Source organism: Argentina silus, assembly GCF_951799395.1.
Source record: "Argentina silus genome assembly, chromosome: 21".
In the NCBI taxonomy this organism is placed as follows: Eukaryota; Metazoa; Chordata; class Actinopteri; order Argentiniformes; family Argentinidae; genus Argentina; species Argentina silus.
The window spans coordinates 6,873,290-6,893,483 of NC_139675.1; the positions used below are offsets into that span (position 1 = coordinate 6,873,290).

A 20,194-nucleotide genomic window follows, 5' to 3' on the forward strand; every position below is an offset into this window, starting at 1 on the left:
CACAACCACAGCTTCTCCAACAACAACAACTTCTCCAACAACCACAACAGCATCTCCAACAACAACAACCGCAGTGCCCACTACAACCACAGCTTCTCCAACAACAACAGCATCTCCAACAACAACCACAGCATCTCCAACAACCACAACAGATTCTCCAACAACAACAACAGCCTCTCCAACAACCACAACAGTTTCTCCAACAACAACAACAGCCTCTCCAACAACCACAACAGCTCCTCCAACAACAACCACAGCCTCTCCAACAACCACAACAGTTTCTCCAACAACAACAACAGCAGTGCCCACTACAACCACAGCGTCTCAAACAACAACAGTATCTCCAACAACAACCACAGCCTCTCCAACAACCATAACACCTTCTCCAACAACAACAACAGCAGTGCCTACTACAACCACAGCTTCTCCAACAACAATAACAGCATCTCCAACAACAACCACAGCATCTCCAACAACCACAACAGATTCTCCAACAACAACAACAGCCTCTCCAACAACCACAACAGTTTCTCCAACAACAACAACAGCCTCTCCAACAACCACAACAGCTCCTCCAACAACAACCACAGCCTCTCCAACAACCACAACAGTTTCTCCAACAACAACAACAGCAGTGCCCGCTACAACCACAGCTTCTCCAACAACAACAACTTCTCCAACAACCACAACATCTTCTCCAACAACAACAACCGCAGTGCCCATTACAATCACAGCCTCTCCAACAACAACAACAGCATCTCCAACAACAACCACAGCCTCTACAACAACTACAACAACTTCCCCAACAACAACCACAACCTCTCCAACAACCACAACAGCTTCTCCAACAACAACCACAGCCTCTCCAACAACCACAACAGCTTCTCCAACAACAACCACAGCCTCTCCAACAACCACAACAGCTTCTCCAACAACAACCACAGACTCTCCAACAACCACAACAGCTTCTCCAACAACAACAACAGCAGTGCCTACTACAACCACAGCTTCTCCAACAACCACAACAGTTTCTCCAACAACAACTACAGCTTCTCCAACAACAACAACAGCAGCGCCCACTACACCCACAGCTTCTCAAACAACAACAGCATTTCCAACAACAACCACAGCCTCTCCAACAACCACAACAGCTTCTCCAACAACAACCACAGCCTCTCCAACAACCACAACAGCTTCTACAACAATAACAACAGCAGTGCCTACTACAACCACAGCTTCTCCAACAACAACAACAGCATCTCCAACAACAACCACAGCCTCTCCAACAACCACAACAGCTTCTCCGACAACAACAACAGCCTCTCCAACAACCACAACAGTTTCTCCAACAACAACAACAGCAGTTCCCACCACAACCACAGCTTCTCCAACAACAACAACTTCTCCAACAACCACAACAGCTTCTCCAACAACAACAACCGCAGTGCCCTCTACAACCACAGCTTCTCCAACAACAACAACAGCATCTCCAACAACAACCACAGTCTCTACAACAACTACAACAACTTCCCCAACAACAACCACAACCTCTCCAACAACCACAACAGCTTCTCCAACAACAACCACAGCCTCTCCAACAACCACAACAGCTTCTCCAACAACAACCACAGCCTCTCCAACAACCACAACAGCTTCTCCATCAACAACCACAGCCTCTCCAACAACCACAACAGCTTCTCCAACAACAACAACAGCAGTGCCTACTACAACCACAGCATCTCCAACAACCACAACAACCTCTCCAACAACCACAACAGTTTCTACAACAACAACTACAGCTTCTCCAACAACAACAACAGCCTCTCCAACAACCACAACAGCTTCTCCGACAACAACAACAGCGTCTCCAACAACCACAACAGTTTCTCCAACAACAACAACAGCAGTGCCCACCACAACCACAGCTTCTCCAACAACAACAACTTCTCCAACAACCACAACAGCTTCTCCAACAACAACAACCGCAGTGCCCACTACAACCACAGCTTCTCCAACAACAACAACAGCATCTCCAACAACAACCACAGCTTCTCCGACAACAACAACAGCGTCTCCAACAACCACAACAGTTTCTCCAACAACAACAACAGCAGTGCCCACCACAACCACAGCTTCTCCAACAACAACAATTTCTCCAACAACCACAACAGCTTCTCCAACAACAACCGCAGTGCCCACTACAACCACAGCTTCTCCAACAACAACAACAGCATCTCCAACAACAACCACAGCCTCTCCAACAACTGCAACAAATTCCCCCACAACAACAACAGCCTCTCCAACAACCACAACAGCTTCTCCAACAACAACAACAGCCTCTCCAACAACCACAACAGCTTCTCCAACAACAACAACAGCAGTGCCCACTACAACCACGGCTTCTCCAACAACAACAACTTCTCCAACAACCACAACAGCTTCTCCAACAACAACAACCGCAGTGCCCACTACAACCACAGCTTCTCCAACAACAACAACAGCATCTCCAACAACAACCACAGCCTCTACAACAACTACAACTTCCCCAACAACAACCACAACCTCTCCAACAACCACAACAGCTTCTCCAACAACAACCACAGCCTCTCCAACAACCACAACAGCTTCTCCAACAACAACCACAGCCTCTCCAACAACCACAACAGCTTCTCCAACAACAACCACAGCCTCTCCAACAACCACAACAGTTTCTCCAACAACTGCAGCTTCTCCAACAACCACAACAGTTTCTCCAACAACAACTACAGCTTCTCCAACAACAACAACAGCAGCGCCCACTACATCCACAGCTTCTCAAACAACAACAACAGCATCTCCAACAACAACCACAGCCTCTCCAACAACCACAACAGCTTCTCCAACAACAACCACAGCCTCTCCAACAACCACAACAGCTTCTCCAACAACAACAACAGTTTCTCCAACAACAACAACAACAGTGCCCACTACAACCACAGCTTCTCCAACAACAACAACAGCATCTCCAACAACAACCACAGCCTCTACAACAACCACAACAGCTTCTCCAACAACAACCACAGCCTCTCCAACAACCACAACAGCTTCTCCAACAACAACCACAGCCTCTCCAACAACCACAACAGCTTCTCCAACAACAACAACAGCAGTGCCTACTACAACCACAGCTTCTCCAACAACCACAACAGTTTCTCCAACAACTACAGCTTCTCCAACAACCACAACAGTTTCTCCAACAACAACTACAGCTTCTCCAACAACAACAACAGCAGCGCCCACTACATCCACAGCTTCTCAAACAACAACAACAGCATCTCCAACAACAACCACAGCCTCTCCAACAACCACAACAGCTTCTCCAACAACAACCACAGCCTCTCCAACAACCACAACAGCTTCTACAACAATAACAACAGCAGTGCCTACTACAACCACAGCTTCTCCAACTACAACAACAGCATCTCCAACAACAACCACAGCCTCTCCAACAACCACAACAGCTTCTCCGACAACAACAACAGCCTCTCCAACAACCACAACAGTTTCTCCAACAACAACAACAGCAGTGCCCACCACAACCACAGCTTCTCCAACAACAACAACTTCTACAACAACCACAACAGCTTCTCTAACAACAACAACCGCAGTGCCCACTACAACCACAGCTTCTCCAACAACAACAACAGCATCTCCAACAACAACCACAGTCTCTACAACAACTACAACAACTTCCCCAACAACAACCACAACCTCTCCAACAACCACAACAGCTTCTCCAACAACAACCACAGCCTCTCCAACAACCACAACAGCTTCTCCAACAACAACCACAGCCTCTCCAACAACCACAACAGCTACTCCAACAACAACAACAGCTTCTCCAACAACAACCACAGCCTCTCCAACAACCACAACAGCTTCTCCAACAACAACAACAACCGCAGTGCCCACTACAACCACAGCAACAACAGCCTCTCCAACAACCACAACAGCTTCTCCAACAACAACAACAACAATAGCAGTGCCCACTACATCCACAGTTTCTCCAACAACCACAACAGCTTCCCCAACAACAACAACCACAGCTGCCATCACAACAACAACAGCAGTGCCCACTGCAAACACAGTTTCTCCAACAACCACAACAGTTTCTCCAACAACAACAACAGCTTCTCCAACAACAACAACAGCAGTGCCCACTACAACCACAGCTTCTCCAACAACAACAACAGCATCACCAACAACAACCACAGCCTCTCCAACAACTACAACAACTTCTCCAACAACAACCACAGCCTCTCCAACAACCACAACAGCTTCTCCAACAACAACAATAACAACCGCAGTGGCCACTACAACCACAGCCTCTCCAACAACCACAACAGTTTCCCTAACAACAACAACAGCTTCTCCAACAACAACAACAGCAGTGCCCACTACAACCACAGCTTCTCCAACAACAACAACAGCATCTCCAACAACAACCACAACCTCTCCAACAACCACAACAGCTTCTCCAACAACAACCACAGCCTCTCCAATAATCACAACAGCTTCTCCAACAACAACCACAGCCTCTCCAACAACAACAACAGCTTCTCCAACAACAACAACAGCAGTGCCCACTACAACCACAGCTTCTCCAACAACAACAACAGCATCTCCAACAACAACCACAGCCTCTCCAACAACCACAACAGCTTCTCCAACAACAACCACAGCCTCTACAACAGCTTCTCCAACAACCACAGCCTCTCCAACAACTACAACAACTTCTCCAACAACAACCACAGCCTCTCCAACAACCACAACAGCTTCTCCAACAACAACAATAACAACCGCAGTGCCCACTACAACCACAGCCTCTCCAACAACCACAACAGTTTCTCCAACAACAACAACAGCAGTGCCCACCACAACCACAGCTTCTCAAACTACAACAACTTCTCCAACAACAACCACAGCCTCTCCAACAACCACAACAGCTTCTCCAACAACAACAATAACAACCGCAGTGGCCACTACAACCACAGCCTCTCCAACAACCACAACAGTTTCCCTAACAACAACAGCTTCTCCAACAACAACAACAGCAGTGCCCACTACAACCACAGCTTCTCCAACAACAACAACAGCATCTCCAACAACAACCACAACCTCTCCAACAACCACAACAGCTTCTCCAACAACAACCACAGCCTCTCCAATAATCACAACAGCTTCTCCAACAACAACCACAGCCTCTCCAACAACAACAACAGCTTCTCCAACAACAACAACAGCAGTGCCCACTACAACCACAGCTTCTCCAACAACAACAACAGCATCTCCAACAACAACCACAGCCTCTCCAACAACCACAACAGCTTCTCCAACAACAACCACAGCCTCTACAACAGCTTCTCCAACAACCACAGCCTCTCCAACAACTACAACAACTTCTCCAACAACAACCACAGCTTCTCCAACATCAACAACAGCAGCGCCCACTACAACCACAGCTTCTCAAACAACAACAACAGCATCTCCAACAACAACCACAGCCTCTCCAACAACCACAACAGCTTCTCCAACAACAACAACAGCAGTGCCTACTACAACCACAGCTTCTCCAACAACAACAACAGCATCTCCAACAACAACCACAGCATCTCCAACAACCACAACAGCTTCTCCAACAACAACAACAGCCTCTCAAACAACCACAACAGCTTCTCCAACAACAACCACAGCCTCTCCAACAACCATAACAGCTTCTCCAACAACAACAGCAGCAGTGCCTACTACAACCACAGCTTCTCCAACAACCACAACAGTTTCTCCAACAACAACTACAGCTTCTCCAACAACCACAACAGTTTCTCCAACAACAACAACAGCAGTGCCCACCACAATCACAGCTTCTCCAACAACAACAACTTCTCCAACAACCACAACAGCTTCTCCAACAACAACAACCGCAGTGCCCACTACAACCACAGCTTCTCCAACAACAACAACCGCAGTGCCCACTACAACCACAGCTTCTCCAACAACAACAACAGCATCTCCAACAACAACCACAGCCTCTCCAACAACCACAACAGCTTCTCCAACAACAACCACAGCCTCTCCAACAACCACAACAGCTTCTCCAACAACAACAACAACCGCAGTGCCCACTACAACCACAGCCTCTCCAACAACCACAACAACTTCTCCAACAACCACAACAGTTTCTCCAACAACAACAACAGCTTCTCCGACAACAACAACAGCAGTGCCCACTACAACCACAGCTTCTCCAACAACAACAACAGCATCACCAACAACAACCACAGCCTCTCCAACAACTACAACAACTTCTCCAACAACAACCACAGCCTCTCCAACAACCACAACAGCTTCTCCAACAACAACAATAACAACCGCAGTGGCCACTACAACCACAGCCTCTCCAACAACCACAACAGTTTCCCTAACAACAACAACAGCTTCTCCAACAACAACAACAGCAGTGCCCACTACAACCACAGCTTCTCCAACAACAACAACAGCATCTCCAACAACAACCACAACCTCTCCAACAACCACAACAGCTTCTCCAACAACAACCACAGCCTCTCCAATAATCACAACAGCTTCTCCAACAACAACCACAGCCTCTCCAACAACAACAACAGCTTCTCCAACAACAACAACAGCAGTGCCCACTACAACCACAGCTTCTCCAACAACAACAACAGCATCTCCAACAACAACCACAGCCTCTCCAACAACCACAACAGCTTCTCCAACAACAACCACAGCCTCTACAACAGCTTCTCCAACAACCACAGCCTCTCCAACAACTACAACAACTTCTCCAACAACAACCACAACCTCTCCAACAACCACAACAGCTTCTCCAACAACAACAATAACAACCGCAGTGCCCACTACAACCACAGCCTCTCCAACAACCACAACAGTTTCTCCAACAACAACAACAGCAGTGCCCACCACAACCACAGCTTCTCCAACAACAACAACTTCTCCAACAACCACAACAGCTTCTCCAACAACAACAACCGCAGTGCCCACTACAACCACAGCTTCTCCAACAACAACCACAGCCTCTCCAACAACCACAACAGCTTCTCCAACAACAACCACAGCCTCTCCAACAACCACAACAGCTTCTCCAACAACAACCACAGCCTCTCCAACAACCACAACAGCTTCTCCAACAACAACAACAACCGCAGTGCCCACTACAACCACAGCCTCTCCAACAACCACAACAACTTCTCCAACAACCACAACAGTTTCTCCAACAACAACAACAGCTTCTCCGACAACAACAACAGCAGTGCCCACTACAACCACAGCTTCTCCAACAACAACAACAGCATCACCAACAACAACCACAGCCTCTCCAACAACTACAACAACTTCTCCAACAACAACCACAGCCTCTCCAACAACCACAACAGCTTCTCCAACAACAACAATAACAACCGCAGTGGCCACTACAACCACAGCCTCTCCAACAACCACAACAGTTTCCCTAACAACAACAGCTTCTCCAACAACAACAACAGCAGTGCCCACTACAACCACAGCTTCTCCAACAACAACAACAGCATCTCCAACAACAACCACAACCTCTCCAACAACCACAACAGCTTCTCCAACAACAACCACAGCCTCTCCAATAATCACAACAGCTTCTCCAACAACAACCACAGCCTCTCCAACAACAACAACAGCTTTTCCAACAACAACAACAGCAGTGCCCACTACAACCACAGCTTCTCCAACAACAACAACAGCATCTCCAACAACAACCACAGCCTCTCCAACAACCACAACAGCTTCTCCAACAACAACCACAGCCTCTACAACAGCTTCTCCAACAACCACAGCCTCTCCAACAACTACAACAACTTCTCCAACAACAACCACAGCCTCTCCAACAACCACAACAGTTTCCCTAACAACAACAACAGCATCTCCAACATCAACAACAGCAGCGCCCACTACAACCACAGCTTCTCAAACAACAATAACAGCATCTCCAACAACAACCACAGCTTCTCCAACAACCACAACAGCTTCTCCAACAACAACAACAGCAGTGCCTACTACAACCACAGCTTCTCCAACAACAACAACAGCATCTCCAACAACAACCACAGCATCTCCAACAACCACAACAGCTTCTCCAACAACAACAACAGCCTCTCCAACAACCACAACAGCTTCTCCAACAACAACCACAGCCTCTCCAACAACCACAACAGCTTCTCCAACAACAACAGCAGCAGTGCCTACTACAACCACAGCTTCTCCAACAACCACAACAGTTTCTCCAACAACTACAGCTTCTCCAACAACCACAACAGCTTCTCCAACAACCACAACAGTTTCTCCAACAACAACAACAGCAGTGCCCACCACAACCACAGCTTCTCCAACAACAACAACTTCTCCAACAACCACAACAGCTTCTCCAACAACAACAACCGCAGTGCCCACTACAACCACAGCTTCTCCAACAACAACAACAGCATCTCCAACAACAACCACAGCCTCTCCAACAACCACAACAGCTTCTCCAACAACAACCACAGCCTCTCCAACAACCACAACAGCTTCTCCAACAACAACAACAACCGCAGTGCCCACGACAACCACAGCCTCTCCAACAACCACAACAACTTCTCCAACAACCACAACAGTTTCTGCAACAACAACAGCTTCTCCAACAACAACAACAACCGCAGTGCCCACTACAACCACAGCTTCTCAAACAACAACAACAGAATCTCCAACAACAACCACAGCCTCTCCAACAACTACAACAACTTCTCTAACAACAACCACAACCTCTCAAACAACCACAACAGCTTCTCCAACAGCAACCACAGCCTCTCCAACAACCACAACAGCTTCTCCAACAACAACCACAGCCTCTCCAACAACCACAACAGCTTCTCCAACAACAACAACAACCGCAGTGCCCACTACAACCACAGCCTCTCCAACAACCACAACAGTTTCCCTAACAACAACAACAGCTTCTCCAACAACAACAACAGCAACAGCAGTGCCCACTACAACCACAGCTTCTCCAACAACAACAACTTCTCCAACAACCACAACAGCTTTTCCAACAACAACAACAACAACAACAACAACAGCAGTGCCCACTACAACCACAGCCTCTCCAACAACCACAACAACTTCTCCAACAACCACAACAGTTTCTCCAACAACAACAACAGCAGTGCCCACTACAACCACAGTTTCTCCAACAACCACAACAGCTTCTCCAACAACAACAACAGCAGTGCCCACTACAACCACAATTTCCCCAACAACTACTACAGCCTCTCCAACAACCACAACAGCTTCTCCAACAACCATTACAGCTCCTCCAACAACAACTACAACAACAACAGCAGTGACCACTACAACCACAGCTTCTCCTACAACAACCTCAGCATCTCCAACAACAACCTCAGCCTCTCCAACAACCACAACAGCTTCTCCAACAACAACCACAGCCTCTCCAATAATCACAACAGCTTCTCCAACAACAACCACAGCCTCTCCAACAACAACAACAGCTTCTCCAACAACTACAACAGCAGTGCCCACTACAACCACAGCTTCTCCAACAACAACAACAGCATCTCCAACAACAACCACAGCCTCTCCAACAACCACAACAGCTTCTCCAACAACAACCACAGCCTCTACAACAGCTTCTCCAACAACAACAACTTCTCCAACAACCACATCAGCTTCTCCAACAACAACCACAGCCTCTCCAACAACCACAACAGTTTTTCCAACAACAACAACAGCAGTGCCCACTACAACCACAGCTTCTCCAACAACAACAGCATCTCCAACAACAACCACAGCCTCTACAACAACTACAATAACTTCTCCAACAACAACCACAACCTCTCCAACAACAACCACAACCTCTCCAACAACCACAACAGCTTCTCCAACAGCAACCACAGCCTCTCCAACAACCACAACAGCTTCTCCAACAACAACCACAACAGCTTCTCCAACAACCACAACAGCTTCTCCAACAACAACAGCTTCTCCAACAACAACAACAGCTTCTCCAACAACAACAGCAGCGCCCACTACAACCACAACTTCTCCAACAACCACAACAACTTCTCCAACAACAACCACAGCCTCTCCAACAACTACAACAGCTTCTCCAACAACAACCACAACAGCTTCTCCAACAACAACAACAACCGCAGTGCCCACTACAACCACAGCCTCTCCAACAACAACAACAGCTTCTCCAACAACAACAACAACAGCAGTGCCCACTACAACCACAGCTTCTCCAACAACAACAGCATCTCCAACAACAACCACAGCCTCTCCAACAACTACAACAACTCCTCCAACAACAACCACAACCTCTCCAACAACCACAACAGCTACTCCAACAACAACAACAGCTTCTCCATCAACAACCACAGCCTCTCCAACAACCACAACAGCTTCTCCAACAACAACAACAACCGCAGTGCCCACTACAACCACAGCAACAACAGCCTCTCCAACAACCACAACAGCTTCCCCAACAACAACAACAATAGCAGTGCCCACTACATCCACAGTTTCTCCAACAACCACAACAGCTTCCCCAACAACAACAACCACAGCTGCCATCACAACAACAACAGCAGTGCCCACTGCAAACACAGTTTCTCCAACAACTACAACAGCTTCTCCAACAACCACAACAGCTTCTCCAACAACAACAACAACAGCAGTGCCCACTACAACCACAGTTTCTCCAACACCAACCACAGCATTTACAACAACAACTACAGCCTCCCCAACAACCACAACAGCTTCTCCAACAACAACTACTACAGCGACTGCCATGACAACTACAGCTGCACCAACAACAACAACCGTGGCCACAACTCCAGACTCAACAGCAGCGCCCACAGCAAATGAAGGAACTCTGGGATTAGGATTCAGAATAATGCGTGATTTCCAAATTGACTTTTTGGACTCTACCAGCACAGCATTCCAGCAGCTCGCATTAAATGTTACAACGGAGGTGGGCAAATCTTGTTTTAAAGTCTTTCTTGTGCAATGTGTTGTGGATTCTATGTTTAAAAGATGGTACAGAATTATTAACACTTTTTCTCTCTCAGGTGAATCGTGGTTACAGAATCATTTACCCTTTGACCTACCTAAGGTGTAGGATCCTTGAATTCTCGTAAGTAACAATTAACTAGTAATAAATACAAATATGTAAGTGAAAAATCTGAATATAGTGACTAACCAGAAAATGACAATATAATAATGGCACAATTCATTCAAATAACACCTCTACACTCTTTGTTAACAGGAGGGGCTCAGTGATTGTTAACATGACCCTCATCTTCAGGAACCAGACTGTTGTTCCCAGTATTACCAGTGCAGAAAACGCACTAGAGACGTCTCTTATGCAGGGGAATACTTTCCTCAATGTGGACACAACCTCCATCACTGTTGGTAAGATAAATCTCTTATTATTGTTTCTGATGTAGTTATGGCATTATCACCATTATGAAAAAACAATGGAAGCTGTGTCCAGTCCTCTCTTTCATTCCTTAATAGAATAGTCCAATATCAACCACAACTACTCTCTTTTTCCCTATTAACATGAATCGTTGATCGCAACAATTACAACAGCTACAGTTGCCACGACAACAACAACAACAACAACAACAACAACAGCATCTCCAACAACAACCACAGCCTCTCCAACAACTACAACAACTTCTCCAACAACAACCACAACCTCTCCAACAACCACAACAGCTACTCCAACAACAACCACAGCCTCTCCAACAACCACAACAGCTTCTCCAACAACAACAACAACAACAGCAGTGACCACTACAACCACAGCTTCTCCTACAACAACCTCAGCATCTCCAACAACAACCTCAGCCTCTCCAACAACCACAACAGCTTCTCCAACAACAACCACAGCCTCTCCAATAATCACAACAGCTTCTCCAACAACAACCACAGCCTCTCCAACAACAACAACAGCTTCTCCAACAACTACAACAGCAGTGCCCACTACAACCACAGCTTCTCCAACAACAACAACAGCATCTCCAACAACAACCACAGCCTCTCCAACAACGACAACAGCTTCTCCAACAACAACCACAGCCTCTACAACAGCTTCTCCAACAACAACAACTTCTCCAACAACCACATCAGCTTCTCCAACAACAACCACAGCCTCTCCAACAACCACAACAGTTTCTCCAACAACAACCACAGCCTCTGCAACAACCACAACAGCTTCTCCAACAACAACAACCGCAGTGCCCACTACAACCACAGCCTCTCCAACAACTACAACAACTTCTCCAACAACCACAACAGTTTCTCCAACAACAACAACAGCAGTGCCCACTACAACCACAGCTTCTCCAACAACAACAGCATCTACAACAACCACAGCCTCTACAACTACAACAACTTCTCCAACAACAACCACAAACTCTCCAACAATAACCACAACCTCTCCAACAACCACAACAGCTTCTCCAACAGCAACCACAGCCTCTCCAACAACCACAACAGCTTCTCCAACAACAACCACAGCCTCTCCAACAACCACAACAGCTTCTCCAACAACCACAACAGCTTCTCCAACAACAACAACAGCTTCTCCAACAACAACAACAGCAGTGCCCACTACAACCACAGCTTCTCCAACAACAACAACAGCATCTCCAACAACAACCACAGCCTCTCCAACAACTACAACAACTTCTCCAACAACAACCACAACCTCTCCAACAACAACCGCAACCTCTCCAACAACCACAACAGCTTCTCCAACAACAACCACAGCCTCTCCAACAACCACAACAGCTTCTCCAACAACAACCACAGCCTCTCCAACAACAACCACAGCTTCTCCAACAACAACAACAGCATCTCCAACAACAACCACAGCCTCTCCAACAACCACAACACCTTCTCCAACAACAACCACAGCCTCTACAACAGCTTCTCCAACAACAACAGCTTCTCCAACAACAACCACAGCCTCTCCAACAACCACAACAGTTTCTCCAACAACAACCACAGCCTCTCCAACAACTACAACAACTTCTCCAACAACAACCACAACCTCTCCAACCACAACCACAACCTCTCCAACAACCACAACAGCTTCTCCAACAACAACCACAGCCTCTCCAACAACCACAACAGCTTCTCCAACAACAACCACAGCCTCTCCAACAACCACAACAGCTTCTCTAACAACAACAACCGCAGTGCCCACTACAACCACAGCTTCTCCAACAACAACAACAGCATCTCCAACAACAACCACAGCATCTCCAACAACTACAACAACTTCTCCAACAACAACCACAACAGCAGTGCCCACTACAACCACAATTTCTCCAACAACTACAACAACTTCTGCAACAACCACAACAGTTTCTCCAACAACAACAACAACAGCGCCCACTACAACCACAACTTCTCCAACAACCACAACAACTTCTCCAACAACAACCACAGCCTCTCCAACAACTACAACAGCTTCTCCAACAACAACCACAACAGCTTCTCCAACAACAACAACAACCGCAGTGCCCACTACAACCACAGCCTCTCCAACAACAACAACAGCTTCTCCAACAACAACAACAACAGCAGTGCCCACTACAACCACAGCTTCTCCAACAACAACAGCATCTCCAACAACAACCACAACCTCTCCAACAACCACAACAGCTACTCCAACAACAACAACAGCTTCTCCAACAACAACCACAGCCTCTCCAACAACCACAACAGCTTCTCCAACAACAACAACCGCAGTGCCCACTACAACCACAGCAACAACAGCCTCTCCAACAACCACAACAGCTTCTCCAACAACAACAACAATAGCAGTGCCCACTACATCCACAGTTTCTCCAACAACCACAACAGCTTCCCCAACAACAACCACAGCTGCCATCACAACAACAACAGCAGTGCCCACTGCAAACACAGTTTCTCCAACAACTACAACAGCTTCTCCAACAACCACAACAGCTTCTCCAACAACAACAACAACAGCAGTGCCCACTACAACCACAGTTTCTCCAACACCAACCACAGCATTTACAACAACAACTACAGCCTCCCCAACAACCACAACAGCTTCTCCAACAACAACTACTACAGCGACTGCCATGACAACTACAGCTGCACCAACAACAACAACAGTGGCCACAACTCCAGACTCAACAGCAGCGCCCACAGCAAATGAAGGAACTCTGGGATTAGGATTCAGAATAATGCGTGATTTCCAAATTGACTTTTTGGACTCTACCAGCACAGCATTCCAGCAGCTCGCATTAAATGTTACAACGGAGGTGGGCAAATCTTGTTTTAAAGTCTTTCTTGTGCAATGTGTTGTGGATTCTATGTTTAAAAGATGGTACAGAATTATTAACACTTTTTCTCTCTCAGGTGAATCGTGGTTACAGAATCATTTACCCTTTGACCTACCTAAGGTGTAGGATCCTTGAATTCTCGTAAGTAACAATTAACTACTAATAAATACAAATATGTAAGTGAAAAATCTGAATATAGTGACTAACCAGAAAATGACAATATAATAATGGCACAATTCATTCAAATAACACCTCTACACTCTTTGTTAACAGGAGGGGCTCAGTGATTGTTAACATGACCCTCATCTTCAGGAACCAGACTGTTGTTCCCAGTATTACCAGTGCAGAAAACGCACTAGAGACGTCTCTTATGCAGGGGAATACTTTCCTCAATGTGGACACAACCTCCATCACTGTTGGTAAGATAAATCTCTTATTATTGTTTCTGATGTAGTTATGGCATTATCACCATTATGAAAAAACAATGGAAGCTGTGTCCAGTCCTCTCTTTCATTCCTTAATAGAATAGTCCAATATCAACCACAACTACTCTCTTTTTCCCTGTTAACATGAATCGTTGATCGCAACAATTACAACAGCTACAGTTGCCATGACAACAACAGCAGTGCCCACTACAACCACAGCTTCTCCAACAACTACAACAACTTCTCCAACAACAACCACAACCTCTCCAACAACCACAACAGCTACTCCAACAACAACCACAGCCTCTCCAACAACCACAACAGCTTCTCCAACAACAACAACAGCAGTGCCCACTACAACCACAGCTTCTCCAACAACTACAACAACTTCTCCAACAACAACCACAACCTCTCCAACAACCACAACAGCTACTCCAACAACAACCACAGCCTCTCCAACAACCACAACAGCCTCTCCAACAACCACAACAACTTCTCCAACAACCACAACAGCGTCTCCAACAACAACAACAGCTTCTCCAACAACAACAACAGCAGTGCCCACTACAACCACAGCTTCTCCAACAACAACAACAGCATCTCCAACAACAACCACAGCCTCTCCAACAACCACAACAGCTTCTCCAACAACAACAACTTCTCCAACAACCACAACAGCTTCTCCAACAACAACCACAGCCTCTCCAACAACCACAACAGCATCTCCAACAACAACCACAGCCTCCCCAACAACCACAGCCTCTCCAACAACAACCACAGCCTCCCCAACAACCACAACAGCTTCTCCAACAACAACTACTACAGCGACTGCCATGACAACTACAGCTGCACCAACAACAACAACAGTGGCCACAACTCCAGACTCAACAGCAGCGCCCACAGCAAATGAAGGAACTCTGGGATTAGGATTCAGAATAATGCGTGATTTCCAAATTGATTTTTTGGACTCTACCAGCACAGCATTCCAGCAGCTCGCATTAAATGTTACAACGGAGGTGGGCAAATCTTGTTTTAAAGTCTTTCTTGTGCAATGTGTTGTGGATTCTATGTTTAAAAGATGGTACAGAATTATTAACACTTTTTCTCTCTCAGGTGAATAGTGGTTACAGAATCATTTACCCTTTGACCTACCTAAGGTGTAGGATCCTTGAATTCTCGTAAGTAACAATTAACTACTAATAAATAAAAAATTGTAAGTAAAGAATCTGAATATTGTGACTAACCAGAAAATGACAATATAATAATGGCACAATTCATTCAAATAACACCTATATCCTTATTCCAGACATTCCCAACAAAGAACTGTTTTGGGAAAAACTGTTAAAAAAACCTGAAAAATAAAACTAAACTAAAATTTCTTTGTTAACAGGAGGGGCTCAGTGATTGTTAATATGACCCTCATCTTCAGGAACCAGACTGTTCTTCCCAATATTACCAGTGCAGAAAACGCACTAGAGACGTCTCTTATGCAGGGGAATACTTTCCTCAATGTGGACACAACCTCCATCACTGTTGGTAAGATAAATCTCTTATTATGTTACTTTATTACTGTTTCTGATGTAGTTATGGCATTATCACCATTATGAAAAAAAACTATGAAAGCTGTGTCCAGTCCTCACATTCAGTCCTTAATAAAACAGTCCAATATCAACCACAACTACTCTCTTTTTCCCTGTTAAGGTGAATCGTTGATCGCAACCGTTAATGCAACAGTTGCAGCCACTACAACAGCTACAGTTGCCACAACAACAACAACAACAACAACAACAACAACAGCCACCACAGCATCAGGAGCCCAGACTTTGACAGTCACCATGGGGACTGCAGTGTGTCTACCCATGCTCCTCACCATCCTCACAGGGCTGTTCAGCTGGATATAAGCCCTGGTGTCCAGCCACATACAGTGCATTCTGCATTATGTTATGTTACAGCCTTATTCTAAAATGGATTGAATTATTTTTTTTCCTCATAAATCTACACACAATACCAAATAATGACAAAGCGAAAACAGGTTTTTCGAAATTGTTGCTAATGATTACTTAATATCAATAAATGATTAACAAAACAAATTACATGTATTATATGGGCTCATTCCTGTCTTTGTTATGAATACATGACATTTATGAGATGTAGTCTTTATTTCAAATCATTATTCAGAAACGGTTGATTGAAATTGGTATGTTTATAAAATTATGTTTGCTACCATGCTGTCATTAATACCCAAAGGTGGTTCCAACCTTAATGAACTCCATATTGGATATCAAATCTGCTAAAAGGTTGAACAATGATGTGATACATTGTGGATAACCAAAGATTGGTAACTGGTTATGATTGATGATCCCAGGGCCGGTATGACTGCTTATCTTGGATCAGGTTCTCATCTGTTCTCATCATTTAGATCTGTAACTGAACCGTATTCTTACAATATGATATCATGTATCATTACTGTCCCTCATCTTTTGGCTGGATCCTAACACATATACACGTATCACTACAAACAAAGTTATCTGGCAAAAGAGGTTAAAGATAGGCGTATTTGATAAATACAGTTGAATGTAGAGTTTTAAACAAGCCTGAAAATTCAAACCCGACCCGACCCGGGCCGTCCAGCCCGAGCCCAACATCGATGATTGTAATGATTCCGAGTCTGAGAAAAGCCTGAAGTGTAGAAAAAGGCTGTGCCTTTATCCATTGCTCACAACAGCAACATTGCAGCGCCTGTTATGTGTTTTTGTAAGCGTTGATTGATGCCAATCGCGCTCCATAAGAGAAGGCTGGTTTGTTATGCTTTCAATTTATCTTGTTATGCTTTCAGGTGCAGGCGAAAAAAAGCATGACAGAGCACAGGCACAGGTTTTTTTCGCAGCCTTTAAACACCACTTCAGGAATTAGGACTGACAGAAACAGCGAGAGAATGTAAAAAAAAAAAAACTTTAACAAAACAAACTAAATTATTTGCATTATTTCTGCAGATTATATATATATACTGGGCGGCTAGAGGCCACATTTTGAAGGAATTGTGCCTTTTGTGATAAAAGCACCAAATTTACAGAGCAAGGGCAGGTCTTCGGGAGCATTAGATCAGAGCGAACTCTGTGGAGCCAAACTGATGGTCACTGTATAATAATGTGTTGAATACCGGGCGGGGGGCACTAATAACTCAAGTGCTACCCTTCATAGTGGTCCTGTGTGGCATGAGCGTGGCACTAGCATAAACAAATATAGCATAAAGAAATATACCATATAAGGCCATGTAAATTTGAGTTATTGTCTTACGAATCTTTGGTTCAGAAAAGTGAGGCTAGCGAGCAACATTTTTGGGGGGAAAGCTGCAAATATTGACATTAAACAAACTGGCACATTACCTTAATACCATTACCTCAACACCATTACCTCAATACCATTACCTCAATACCATTACCTCAATACCATTACCTCAACACCATTACCTCAACACCATTACCTCAACACCACAGGCAAGAACTAATGGAGTGTTCTATTATTTTAGCCCTTTTATGTCATATTTAGATAAGAACACAATGCACACACTGTTGACTTAGGACGAACGACATGCATGTTGTTAGAAATTATTTTTATAAAAACAGTTTATTATTGCTATAATAAAAATACATTACTGCAGTGTGCTAAATTTACTAATGTGATGGCCTGTTGATAAATGAGAGATGAACCAAGCATTAGTCCCATAGTACGTTGGATTAATACATGGAGAGGTTAAGCCAGGTCATCAAGAAAGATGTTGCAACACACGCTTAGACAAAGAGCTATAGTGGAAAAGTACCAGGCTAGGGAGGACAGGCTAGGGAGGACATACCAGAGTAGGTATTTTATCTCTAACAGGGTGCTGACTCCACAGATGGGACAAATCATATGACCAGCCCGTGAACAACAAGGGATGGAGCCAAGTCTAAACCACGGTTCCTCCCCAACCAAATAGCCAATCACAATCACTTTGTTTACTGTAAATGCTTTGTTTGACTGTTTGAATGCATCCATTTTTGGAGAGTTGGTTACAGATTAACAGCTTGCTGACTGTGATTTTCTTCTCCAAGAGTGGTCCTTGTACAAGCCTAGAATTCTGACATATAAATAAATAGCTAAAATTAAGAAGTAGTTTGTCTTCTCCTTCAAATAAAGAACACGTTTTCACATTGTGTGTAGACTTGGCACAACAGAATAACAAATAGACCTCAAAGGTGTGTGTGTGTGTGTGTGTGTGTGTGTGTGTGTGTGTGTGTGTGTGTGTGTCTTGAAGAACAGGGCTTGTAAACAATGTACAGTACTAACTAAAAATGCAAGACGTTTTTTATCAGAGCTCAATCACATATCAGCTACACCAATAACAGAGACCTAACAAATAAAAATGTAGCCTCTCTACAATTAGACTCGATTCTTGAACTTGTGCAGATGGGGGTTCAAATACCAAACTGCTTTTGACAACCGGTTCACAAAAACCCAGCCTTTGATTGATGTGAAAAAATAATATTACTTTCCTGTTTACAGGCAAGCAGCAACAATAACAACAACAACAACAACAGCAGCAAAGATAATTATTTGATTGGGAATACTTCAATAAAATGTGTACAGCAGACTAGACTCCCGTGTCCCTGTGTCACTGGAAACATTGAACTTTGCAGGATATGAGGGCTGTTCAAGGTGATTCATTAGTATTTCGAGTGCATTACCTCTGCCCACAGTCTGTGCTGGTGGTAGAATAAAAGTGATGAAACCTAACTCGTCGTAGACCTGACACACGTGCAACTCATACCCCATTTCAACTTCGATCTGGCTCTCCACAACACTGTCTGCATGAGCTGCGTGAGTTGCATTTTTGCTCATGAAAACTCTTATCTGGTCCATGTTGCGCTGCTCGATTACATCATTGTTTCTCGAATTTAATAGTTTTAGTACGTGTGAAAATGTTGATCCAAACCGGAATTTTGCGAAATGCTTGTTCATGATGAGGGACGCTCCTCTTTCACTTGCACACAGACGTAATAATCATCTCACACCGCCATGTTGACATGTTTTGACAGGAAAAACACGCCCAATCATTGACCCGTATAACCCTCTACGTAGCCGACTTGCAGTATAAAGTTAGTTCCTAAACTCTTTAAGAACTCTAAATACTTTATAATGCACGTATTTCTATACAGCCGCTGCTGCCATTTGGTTCTTCAAATCCTCGAGGGAAAGGAGGCGAAATATGTCGGAAAAAAGTTGTTATGAGGAAAGTGAAGCAGGGCATCCGTTATATACTGTAATCAACTTTGCACAGAAGTGTAGATGCAAGTTGCA

At 44.9% G+C, this 20,194-nt stretch overlaps 1 protein-coding gene and 1 long non-coding RNA gene across 2 annotated transcripts; both read left to right on the top strand.

Moving 5' to 3' along the window:
- Window positions 1–10,944: 10,944 nt before the first annotated feature.
- Window positions 10,945–11,497, top strand: LOC310820793. Its single transcript, XR_014554832.1, has 3 exons — window positions 10,945–11,077; window positions 11,175–11,239; window positions 11,372–11,497. It is a non-coding gene; the product is annotated as an uncharacterized lncRNA (long non-coding RNA).
- Window positions 11,498–14,333: 2,836 nt separating this feature from the next.
- Window positions 14,334–16,875, top strand: LOC310820982 (uncharacterized protein; the record flags this gene model as incomplete). The annotated part of the gene is made up of 6 exons (XM_083692825.1): window positions 14,334–14,411; window positions 14,745–14,851; window positions 15,032–15,873; window positions 15,971–16,035; window positions 16,248–16,393; window positions 16,559–16,875. 3 exons carry the CDS (start codon window positions 14,334–14,336, stop codon window positions 15,765–15,767), a joined length of 921 nt encoding a protein of 306 aa, XP_083548951.1. The 3' UTR covers window positions 15,768–15,873; window positions 15,971–16,035; window positions 16,248–16,393; window positions 16,559–16,875.
- Window positions 16,876–20,194: the final 3,319 nt, after the last annotated feature.